The sequence below is a fragment of the Haliotis rubra genome, unplaced genomic scaffold (assembly GCF_003918875.1).
Source record: "Haliotis rubra isolate DU_JTF1 unplaced genomic scaffold, ASM391887v1 Scf736, whole genome shotgun sequence".
NCBI classification, from domain to species: Eukaryota; Metazoa; Mollusca; class Gastropoda; order Lepetellida; family Haliotidae; genus Haliotis; species Haliotis rubra.
The window spans coordinates 413,284-426,049 of record NW_025767453.1 but is presented as its reverse complement, the minus strand read 5'-3'; the positions used below and the strand labels follow the sequence as shown (position 1 = coordinate 426,049).

The following is a 12,766-nucleotide window of genomic DNA, read 5'->3' as shown; positions in this document are numbered from 1 at the left end:
TGCTACTTAACACACTCGGAGATACCATGGAAACTATTGTTCATACCGACCACTCATTCCGCAGATTCTTTACCTTGAAGTAGAGGTGTTGTGGAGACATCCCGTGGGAGATATGTTGTATTTGTTATATACATGTGTTAACCTTGCGTCACAGGGTGCGTTATGTAAAACATGTATGTAAATAATAAAAACAATTATTAATAAAGGCTTGAATTGTATTAACGGCTGTCGTGATGCCTGCCTCACTCTGCCTCCGCCTAATAAACGCCGACAACTCAACACCCTTCTTTAAGGTAAGACATTTCTTACGCTGCTCGCTTCAAACTAAATATGTTAGGTGTAAGGTATAATGTCATGACTCTAACGTAGCTTTGCGACAAGTACCAATTAACTAATATCTAGCTGTCGGTATTCCCTCTTGCGAATATACTGTATGTATGTTATGTTCGTGTATTGTCTGCACGTCTACATCCCAACTATGCGTACCAACGTAAAAAACTAGTATGTTCATACATTCAGAGGCGCATACTCATGACATCGGTGTGTCTGCAGACACTTGCCAATGAAAATGAGTTGGCTCTGTTCTTAAATGATTGTGTTCTAAAGCATGTGAATCTATTACAGTAACTATATTCTAAAGAATACTATTATTGTATATTACATATCACATGTCATCTTGAGATTGACCAATCTGTGACACCACTTACCATCCCCTACACAGATTATAAACCAATAATTAGATGTTGCATTAGAGATTTAATACAAAACAAGTGGGACACTCAAGTAGGTGTCAATAAATGACATGAAGTTAAACCAACTATCGGTTACACCTACATGGGTTGTTAGTCCAGGTTAGACGAAATCATTATGCGACGATGCCGTATTGGCCATCCACGATATACACCTGAATACTTATGTGAAAGGTGAGAATCCGCTATTTTGCATCCCCTGCGATGAAAGAATCACGTGTTCAAGCATGTTCTGATTGACTGTGTTGATTTTGTCCATGACAAGGGGGAAACATTTCACCGTGAAAACAGTCAAGGATCGTTTTGGTAATGTTAGTTGTTATTTAATTATTGATTTGTTAAAAGAAATTCAATTGTTTGAAAATTTTGGATAAATATATTTTGTAAATAGATAAATAGCACAACGCCAACGGATGAAGTGACGGTGTAAATCTAGCTAGGGTCCATGCAGGAAGGAAAAGTAATGTAAGTGATTACTGTCCTTAGTATGGTGATCTACCTTCACTTGTTTGCGATATATAGCCTGTTATATATTGTATTGTCTACATTTCAGATTATAATGCTGTATATCTTGATATTCTTGATGCTTTTACTGCTCTACGTATTTCATATCCTGGATTCGTCTGTGATGAATGCATAACTTGTTTCAGTCCCTAAAAGGCTGAAATACCCCGATGTGACGAGAAATCTGAACTCACTCACTCACTCAAGTATTTTGTCGGACGTAATGACACAGTACCAGGAGACACCCATGTACCTCTCTGCAGGTACTTCCCTTGGTCTTTAGCAGCCGGTGATCCAGCGCATGGATGTAAAATAAACGAGGCAGGCTGGAACATATCTTTGATTACAGGCGAAGGAAGACAGCGTCGTCCGCATGGGGTATCCGATTCCTGTGTTGCAGAAGCCATATCAATGGGCAGTAGTGCAGGGACTAGGCAGATGAGTGCTGACCTACGTTGTGGCCGATCATATTAGTGTGCCAGAACCGATCCACTTCCTCCTGACAGCGCAGGAAGCCCTTCCTTTTCAAGACGTCTCCGAGGAGCACGGTCTACGTGTAAGAAGCATGAATACACTACATTGTATTTAACAAAAACAACACCCTGTCGGGCGGAAATATTGCACTCCATACAGAGTTAAACATAATCATGTATTAATAAAACAATGTAATGAACAAACAACTTCAACAGGCAAAAACAGATTACGTACGAGATATAAAACAATGTCAAATCATTATGGCTTGTTGACAGTCGTCATCAATAAACCCGTTGAAACACAAAAGTGTTATCAATTGAAGACCCCGGCTAACGCAACAATATCGACAAACTATATTTTACATGTATATTCTGCCTTTTAATTCTTAAAGACATCATTAATACAGAGCCATATTAAGATGTAATCAACAAAAACACAGTTGGACAATTTTGTTACTGACCTTGCCAAATTTTGTTTTGGATATTTCTTGAAATGGTCAGGGTTGTTTATTGGAGGGAGAGGTTGTGTTTTCCTGGCTTTCCGTTCACGTCGTCGCTGAAACAACGTGGCTAAGAATTACCCAGAGACACGAAACCTCACGGTAAAGCTGCTCAAAATGGCTGTAGACATATCCAGCTGTCGTCAGAAGCTGCCATTGGCTTTACATACAAGGGAAGTTGTACCTGTTGCTCCTGTGCCAGGATCCGGGTCTCAGTCTCCTCTGTGCGGCGTCTCATCTCCGCCCTCTGTCGGGCCACCTTGTCGTTGAGCCGCTGGATATAGCTGTCATACCTGGCTAGCTGTTCCCTCGCAATCGCTTCAAGTTTCAGGGCCCGCATCTGCTGGGTGACGTAATATCTTAGCTTATTCGTATGAGGCCGATACATTGTCGGTTGTACGTGTCATATTGAACATTAAAGTGATAACACTGAGTGTTTGCAATTAAGCCATTTGATATGAATTCTTTTTACAAAGAATCTTCAAATGTTGTCGAGACGACAGTCGCATTAAGTCTACGTGTGTGTGTGTGTGTGTGTGTGTGTGCGCGCGCGCGCGTGCGTGTGTGCGTGCGGATGTGCCTTGTCTGTCGGCTTGTACTTGTCTGGACAAATGTCTGTGATTGAATTATATAATGGATACCCTTTCCGGTCCTTTTCACCTTAGAATACAGCTTTGTGCAGTGGTGTACCAACTGGCTCCCATCCTTAACCTCGGACGTTTACCTTTTCTGTCTCCTAACCTAACCTTTCCTTCATATAGCTGTTCCTCTCTCAGGGATGTTACATTACTCCCATCTACCTTCAGTCTCTATAATCACACTTTATCTCTGCAATACTGCAATGTGATATTCTCAACCTTATGGAATGAGCTGCCTACATCCCTCAAAATAGCTGAAACCGTGCCTTCCTTAAACAATAATCTAAAGACTTGTCTCTTTCAAAAGACATTTCTCCTACATTCACCTTGTCTGAGTAGCGCACAGAGCATACTGCTGTGTGAATATATGCGCTATAGAAATACATATATTATTGTTATTATTACCCCACTGCTCTCTTACCTCCGTTCTCCCTTTCTTCTCCACTATGTTCTCTAGTCTGTCCAGATCATCTCCGCTCTGTCTTATTCCCTTACTTCGTTCCTCCTCCTTGGTTCGACGTGACCAGTGCACCTACGTACATAAACGTAAAGTCATCCCTATGTGACAGACCATAACTGTTCAACATAATACTCACACGTCTAGAGATCAGTTGAAATCTGGGAATCTTTACACAAGGTACATACTAGAACGTTTAAGAGAACTTCTGATGGCGATTTTCTGATACAATCCACCCAAAGACTGCGTCTGTAAAGCTAAGATTGACTGTTGACATTATACATCATTAAACATGGCGCCCATATTCAGTTTGCATTTTTTAGTAAGACTGTATATGCCACGTTAAGATATTAATAGAAGTGTCAGTAAAATATGTGAATTACCCATCTTTACCTCGACGTTAGACTTTGTAATGTAAGTCATGAATTGAGGGCTTCTCCGATGAAAGTATTTCGCATTTTGTTTCCAATCCGGAAGAACAGATAATGTCCTTGCATGCCACTGAGACTGTGAAAGCCTTCCATGTCATTTCATCTGAGGTGTTTGTGTATGTCACTAATTCTGTGAAACCCTGTCTCTGAGACTGTGAAAGCCTCACATCTAACGTCACTTGAACTGACCTTTTATCCCACTGAGACTGTGAAAGCTTTCTGTGTGATTTCACCTGAGGTGCTTGTGTATGTCACTGAGACTGTGAAAGCTTTCTGTGCGATTTCACCTGAGGTGCTTGTGTATGTCACTGAGACTGTGAAAGCTTTCTGTGCGATTTCACCTGAGGTGCTTGTGTATGTCACTGAGACTGTGAAAGCTTTCTGTGTGATTTCACCTGAGGTGTCTGTGTATGTCACTGAGACTGTGAAAGCTTTCTGTGTGATTTCACCTGAGGTGTCTGTGTATGTCACTGAGACTGTGAAAGCCTTCTGTGTGATTTCACCTGAGGTGTCTGTGTATCCCACTGAGACTGTGAAAGCTTTCTGTGTGATTTCACCTGAGGTGTCTGTGTATCCCAATGAGACTGTGAAAGCTTTCTGTGTGATTTCACCTGAGGTGTCTGTGTATCCCACTGAGACTGTGAAAGCCTTCTGTGTGATTTTACCTGAGGTGCTTGTGTATGTCACTGAGACTGTGAAAGCTTTCTGTGCGATTTCACCTGAGGTGCTTGTGTATGTCACTGAGACTGTGAAAGCTTTCTGTGTGATTTCACCTGAGGTGTCTGTGTATGTCACTGAGACTGTGAAAGCTTTCTGTGTGATTTCACCTGAGGTGTCTGTGTATGTCACTGAGACTGTGAAAGCCTTCTGTGTGATTTCACCTGAGGTGTCTGTGTATCCCACTGAGACTGTGAAAGCTTTCTGTGTGATTTCACCTGAGGTGTCTGTGTATCCCAATGAGACTGTGAAAGCTTTCTGTGTGATTTCACCTGAGGTGTCTGTGTATCCCACTGAGACTGTGAAAGCCTTCTGTGTGATTTTACCTGAGGTGTTTGTGTATGTCACTGAGACTGTGAAAGCCTTCTGTGTGATTTCACCCGAGGTGTCTGTGTATCCCACTGAGGCTGTGAAAGCCTTCTGTGTGATTTCACCCGAGGTGTCTGTGTATCCCACTGAGACTGTGAAAGCCTTCCGTGTGATTTCACCTGAGGTGTCTGTGTATGTCACTGAGACTGTGAAAGCCTTCTGTGTGATTTCACCCGAGGTGTCTGTGTATGTCACTGAGACTGTGAAAGCCTTCTGTGTGATTTCACCTGAGGTGTCTGTGTATCCCACTGAGACTGTGAAAGCTTTCTGTGTGATTTCACCTGAGGTGTCTGTGTATGTCACTGAGACTGTGAAAGCCTTCTGTGTGATTTCACCTGAGGTGTCTGTGTATCCCACTGAGACTGTGAAAGCTTTCTGTGTGATTTCACCCGAGGTGTCTGTGTATGTCACTGAGACTGTGAAAGCCTTCTGTGTGATTTCACCTGAGGTGTCTGTGTATCCCACTGAGACTGTGAAAGCCTTCTGTGTGATTTCACCTGAGACTGTGAAAGCTTTCTGTGTGATTTCACCTGAGGTGTCTGTGTATCCCACTGAGATTGTCAAAAGCCTTCTGTGTGATTTCACCTGATGTATCTGTGTATTGAAGTGTCTGTTTAGAAATCATTGCTGTTCATATGTTCTCACCTGTTTAGCGAGACGTGGCGTGTCATACTGGATCAGTATGCTGGGGAACGAGGAGGACCTGTTGTAGTGGTTAAGGTACATGCTGCCGCTGCTGTCGTCGTCTTCTGCGGTGATAGCAATCACATAGGCGAGTCAATACTGTCTAAGCCAACGTGCCCAAAATTTATTCGAAAAAATAAAAAAATGGTGGAACTTGGTTAACCACTGAGACGTGAACAGCTTGCCTGACGTGAATAAAATAGTCACACTACATTTCAGCGTCAACATAGTTGGTGGTTTGTGTCAACTGACGGGACAATGACACATCACCCGCAGTCACATTTCACGATATAAAGAACACTGTACAAGCTGTTGTTGCCTTGCGCGCATACGTCAACTACTTGCTCTGGTAAAGAAAGGCTGACGATGTATGTATGCAAACCTATCATTCGTGTTGGAGAGACACTAAACTAGAAGTACATCACACCTATGAACTGTTCACTTTTACCAAACCAGCACATCACACACATGGTGGTGAAAAAGCAACTTTGCTTTATATTGATGTATTTCATCATTTCGACTGAGTGCAGAAAGACGTTCACGTGCCTGTGTACCGAAGTAAATGTATTTAGGACTGTTGGCTAAACCATATGCTAATGAAATAACGTGTGAGTGTTTTTGAAAATGGGGAAGCTATAAGCTATAGCTTGACTGTCTTTGTTTGTAAAGGATCTGCCTTCGTGTCCGTCTTTCTTTTTTGAGAAACTTGCTTGCACACTTGATTCGGTTAAATTTCTCATGATGCAAAACATACAAACAGTCTGCAGGATCATAAGCGTAACCAAAATGTTTAAACCCTTTGCTTTGATATGCAGCCAACCAAGCTGTGTTTTAGCATGATGGTCATTGACCGTACAACCACTAAAACCCATTTTCGTGAATGCCCGCTTCTTCGGTATATCGTGGGACAATATATATAACTGTTTGATGATAACACCGAAAACAGGAGCTTCTACACACATAAGGTCACCATGTGAGTACTGTACACAATATCTCACTAACGTAACCCTACATTCAGAAGGTAATCATATGTGTACTGTACACAATGGATACATAACGTACACTCCACATACAGAAGGTCATCATATGTGTACAGTAGACAATAAATAACTGACGCACACTCTACATACAGGACATCTTATGTGTACTGTAGACAATGTGTCACTAACGTACACTCTACATACAGAAGGTCATCATGTGTGTACTGTAGACAATAAATAACTGACGCACGCTCTACATACAGAAGGACATCTTATGTGTACTGTAGACAATGTGTCACTAACGTAAACCTACATACAGAAGGTCATCATATGTATCCTGTAGATAAGGTGTCACTAATGTAACCCTACATACACAAGGGCATCATATGTGTACTGTACACAATGTGTCACTAACATAAACCTATATACAGAAGGTTATCATATGTGCACTGTACACAATGTGTCACTAACGTAACACTACATACAGAAGGTCATCATATGTGCACTGTACATAATGTGTCAATAACGTACACTCTACATACAGAAGGTCATCATATGTGTACTGTACACACGATTCCCCTATCGCACACTTCACATACAGAAGGTCATCATATGTGTTCTGTACGCAATGTGTCTCTAATGTACACTCTACATACAGAAGGTCATCATATGTGTTCTGTACGCAATGTATCTCTAATGTACACTCTACATACAGAAGGTCATGATATATGCACTGTACACAATGTGTCAGTAACGTACACTCTACATACAAAAGGTCATCATATGTGTACTGTACACAAAGTGTCACCAACGCTCACTCTACAGTCTACAAACAGAAGGTCATCATATGTGAACTGTACACAATGTGTCACTAACGTACACTCTACATACAGAAGGTCATCATATGTGTACTGTACACAATGTGTCACTAACGTAACCCTGCATACCGAAAGTCATCATATGTGTACTGTACACAATGTGTCCCTACCTTACACTCTACATACAGAAGGTCATCATATGTGTACTGTACACAATGTGTCACTAACGTACACTATACATAAAGAAGGACGTCATATGTGTACTGTACACAATGTGTCACTAACGTACACTCTTCATACAGAAGGTCATCATATATGCACTGTACACAATGTGTCCCTAACGTACACTCTACATACAAAAGGTCATCATATGTGTGCTGTACACAAAGTGTCACTAACGTTCACTCTACATACAGAAGGTCATCATATGTGAACTGTACACACTGTGTCACTAACGTACACTCTACATACAGAATGTCATCATATGTGTACTGTACACAATGTGTCACTAACGTAACCCTACATACCGAAAGTCATCATATGTGTACTGTACACAATGTGTCCCTACCTTACACTCTACATACGGAAGGTCATCATAAGTGTACTGTACACAATGTGTCACTAACGTACACTGTACGTAAAGAAGGACGTCATATGTGTACTGTACACAATGTGTATCTAACGTACACTCCACACACAGAAGGTCATCACATGTGTACTGTACACAATGTGTCACTAACGTAACCCTACATACAGAAGGACATCGTATGTGTACTGTACACAATGTGTAACTAGTGTAACCCTACATACAGAAGGACATCATATGTGTACTGTACACAATCTGACACTAACGTACACTCTACATACATAAGGTCACCATATGTGTACTGTACACAATGTGTCACTAACTTAACACTACATACCCAAGGTCATCATGTGTGTACTGTACACAATGCGTCACTAACGTAACCCTACATACAGGTCATAATATGTGTACTGTACACAATGTGTCACTAACTTAACCCTACATACAGAAGGTCATCATGCGTGTACTCTACACAATGCGTCACTAACGTAACCCCACATGCAGAAGGTCATAATATGTGTACTGTAAATAATGTGTCACTAACGTACACTGTACATACAGAAGGTTATCATCTGTGTACTGTCCACAATGTGTCGCTAACGTACGCTGCACATACACGAGGTATTCGTATGTGAACTGTACACAACGTGTCACTAACGTACACTCTACATACAGAAGGACATCATATGTCTACTGAACGCAATGTGTCACTAACGTAACCCTACATACAGAAGGACATCATATGTGTACTGTACACAATGTGTCACTAACGTAGCCCTACATACAGAAGGTCATCACATTTGTACTGTACACAATGCGTCACTAACTTAACCCTAGACACAGAAGGCCATCATATGTGTACTGTACACAATGTGTCACTAACGTAACCTTACATACAGAAGGACATCATATGTGCACTGTACACATTGTGTCACTACCTTACACTCTACATACAGAAGGTCATCATATGTGAACTGTACATAATGTGTCACTAACGTACACTGTACATACAGAATGTCATCATATGTGTACTTTACACAATGTGTCACTAACTTAACCCCACATACAGAAGGACGTCATATGTGTACTGTACACAATGTGTCACTAACGTACACTCTAGATACAGAAGGTCATCATATGTGTACTGTATGCAATGTGTCACTAACGTAACCCTACATACAGAAGGACATCATATGTGAACTGTACAGAATGTGTCACTAACGTTACCCTAGATACAGAAGGTTATCATATGTGTACTGTACACAATGTGTCACTAACTTAACCCTACATACAGAAGGACATCATATGTGTACTGTACACAATGTGACACTAACGTAACCCTACATACAGAAGGACATCATATGTGTACTGTACACAATGCGTCACTAACGCAGCCCTACATACAGAAGGACATCATATGTGAACTGTACAGAATGTGTCACTAACGTTACCCTAGATACAGAAGGTTATCATATGTGTACTGTACACAATGTGTCACTAACTTAACCCTACATACAGAAGGACATCATATGTGTACTGTACACAATGCGTCACTAACGCAGCCCTACATACAGAAGGACATCATATGTGAACTGTACACAATGTGTCACTACCTTACACTCTACATACAGAATGTCATCATATGTCAACTGTACACAATGTGTCACTAACTTAACCCCACATACAGAAGGACGTCATATGTGTACTGTACACAATGTGTAACTAACGTTCACTCCACACTCAGGTCATCATATGTCAACTGTACACAATGTGTCACTAACTTAACCCCACATACAGAAGGACGTCATATGTGTACTGTACACAATGTGTAACTAACGTTCACTCCACACTCAGGTCATCATATGTCAACTGTACACAATGTGTCACTAACTTAACCCCACATACAGAAGGACGTCATATGTGTACTGTACACAATGTGTAACTAACGTTCACTCCACACTCAGGTCATCATATGTGTACTGTACACAATGTGTCACTAACGTACACTCTACATACAGAATGTCATCAAATGTGTACTGTATGCAATGTGTCACTAACGTAACCCTACATACAGAAGTTCATCAAATGTGTACTGTACATAATGTGTCACTAACGTAACCCCACATACAGAAGGTAATCACATGTGCACTGTACACAATGTGTCACTAACGTAACTCTACATACAAAATGTCATCATATGCGTAATGTACACAATGTGTCACTAACATAACCCTACATAAAGAAGGTCGTAATATGTGTACTGTACACAATGTGTCACTAACGTACACTCTAGATACAGAAGGTCATCATATGTGTACTGTACACAATGTGTCCCTAACGTACACTGTACATACAGAATGTCATCATATGTGTACTGTACACAATGTGTCACTAACTTAACCCTACATACAGAAGGACATCATACGTGTACTGTACACAATGTGTAACTAATGTTCACTCCACACTCAGAAGGTCATCACATGTGTACTGTACACAATGTGTCCCTAACGTACACTGTACATACAGAATGTCATCATATGTGTAATGTACACAATGTGTCACTAACATAACCCTACATACAGAAGGACGTCATATGTGTACTGTACACAATGTGTCACTAACGTACACTCTAGATACAGAAGGTCATCATATGTGTACTGTACACAATGTGTCACTAGTGTAACCCTACATGCAGAAGGACATCATATGTGAACTGTACACAATGTGTCACTAAAGTACACTGTACATACAGAAGGTCATCATATGTGAACTGTACGCAATGTGTCACTAACGTAACCCCACATACAGAAGGTCATCATATGTGTACTGTACATAATGTGTTATTAACGTAACCCTACATACAGAAGGACATCATATGTGAACTGTGCACAATGTGTCACTAACGTACCCTCTACATACAGAAGATCATCATGTGTGTACTGTACACAATGTCTCACTAACGTACACTATTCATACTGCAGGTCACAATATGTGTACTCTACATAATGTCTTACTAACATACACTTTACATACAGAATGTCATCATATGTGTACTGTAGACATATTGTCACTAACGTACACGTCATCCCTGGCGACAATGTCTCACTGACGCAAAATCTGCATGCAGAAGGTCATCATATGTGTACTGTACACAATATGTAACTAGCCTACTCTCTACATTCAGAAGGTCATCATGTGTGTACTGTAGAGAATGTCTCACTAACGTACACTCTACATGCAGAAGGTCATCATATGTGTACTGTACACAATGTGTCACTAACGCACACTCCGCATACAATACATCATATGTGTACTGTACACAATGTGTCACTAACGTAACCCTAGATACAGAAGGTCATCATATGTGTACTGTACGCAATGTGTCACTGACGACAAAGCTATATACAAACGTAAGAGAGAGATGGACGATCCCTGGCGAGTGTAATAATTTCTTTATAATCCATTATATTTATTTACATTTGTACAGTAAAACTCGGTAAGCAAGACGGCCCTGTTAATTGATGTTACGTTCCATTATTTAATAATGTCAGAGACGACGAAATACAGAATCAATGGTTGTTAGGCAAAGGTGATATGTGCACACGTGCACATATGATATATATGGCACTGGCATATTAAAATGATACCAAACTCGTTCAGATACCGTAGGGAGTGCACTGCTTCCGTTTAGAAGGTATGTAACGAAACCGAGGGTAGTATCCTCTTTGTACACTGTGCGCAATGTACTTTACAAGTCACCATATTGAAAACAATGTTCATATTATTACGAGAACTGTACCTTATTATATTCGGAGAGCAAGCCACGACATTACTTATCTAAAAGCCAGATAAGTACAACTCTCAGATTTCTCCGTCTCCAAATTTCAAATGTTGTTCATAGAACGGTCCGACCCGAGCCATCCAACACAAGGACTGGTCTTCTGTTCTGCATGTTGACAGGCTTATAAACCTCGGTAGATCCACAAATGCAGTGGTTGCATGTGTCTTATAGCTCGTTCCATATATGCAAGCAGGATGTACTTGTAGTTGTTGCGTTTTATGTAAGGGACTATACAGGAGCATTGGTGTGCAGTGATTCAAGCAGTTGGACATTCACCATGTTCACAGTGCTGTTCTGTCATACTGACACACTTGTAATGTCAGTCTTCGTGTTACCCGTTAGATCACGTCTAGATCTCCGAGGGGAGTCTTCAAAAGTCAATGAACTACACTTGTACAATAAAGACTATAGAGTAGATGACGTCATTATCCGCGCTTATTGGATTAAGTGACCCTCAGCAGGGATAATAACCCAAGTAGAAACATTGAGCCTGAATGTGTGAGTTACACATTGGTATGAGCGTCTGAAGGACCACGAGGGGTCGGTGTCCACAATAACCCAAGTAGAAACATTGAGCCTGACTGTCATTGGTGTGAGCGTCTGAAGGACCACGAGGGGTCGGTGTCCACAATAACCCAAGTAGAAACATGGAGCCTGACTGTGAGAGTTACACATTGGTGTGAGCCTCGGATGGACCACGAGGGGTCGGTGTCCACAATAACCCAAGTAGAAACATGGAGCCTGACTGTGAGAGTTACACATTGGTGTGAGCCTCGGATGGACCACGAGGGGTCTGTGTCCACAATAACCCAAGTAGAAACATTGAGCCTGACTGTGAGAGTTACACATTGGTGTGAGCGTCTGGACCACGACTTTACAACTTGATTGCAGCGATGTCAGGGTGACGCTTAGTCTTATAATATATATACATACATGCCAGTTGGTTTGGTGTATTATACATTATGATATGTTACAACTGGCTGGTTACACATTACAATTTGTTGTGAGATACAGTACAG

The 12,766-nt window shown here is 41.1% G+C and overlaps 1 protein-coding gene across 2 annotated transcripts; it reads right to left on the bottom strand.

Annotated features, from left to right (window-relative positions):
• Window positions 1–201: 201 nt before the first annotated feature.
• LOC124259781 lies at window positions 202–11,874 on the bottom strand. 2 transcript variants are annotated; one of them, XM_046693985.1, is made up of 6 exons: window positions 11,706–11,874; window positions 5,484–5,587; window positions 3,286–3,396; window positions 2,411–2,569; window positions 2,188–2,282; window positions 202–1,803 (listed from the first exon to the last, which is right to left on the bottom strand). In XM_046693985.1, exons 2-6 carry the CDS (start codon window positions 5,562–5,564, stop codon window positions 1,779–1,781), a joined length of 471 nt encoding a protein of 156 aa, XP_046549941.1. In that variant the 5' UTR covers window positions 5,565–5,587; window positions 11,706–11,874; the 3' UTR covers window positions 202–1,778. The 2 variants fall into 2 exon arrangements, with proteins under 2 accessions (XP_046549941.1, XP_046549942.1); XM_046693986.1 differs by having other exon boundaries at window positions 2,411–2,566.
• Between the last annotated feature and the right edge of the window lie 892 nt (window positions 11,875–12,766).

Bases quoted from the DNA above. Each gene is read 5' to 3' on its own strand.
- LOC124259781 (XM_046693985.1), bottom strand. From the start codon at position 5,564: ATGTACCTTAACCACTACAACAGGTCCTCCTCGTTCCCCAGCATACTG. The intron at 2,570-3,285 runs GTAAGAGAGCAG...TACGTCACCCAG, and splicing joins AGAAGAAAGGGAGAACGGAG to CAGATGCGGGCCCTGAAACT. The intron at 1,804-2,187 runs GTCAGTAACAAA...TCTTACACGTAG, and splicing joins CCAAAACAAAATTTGGCAAG to ACCGTGCTCCTCGGAGACGT.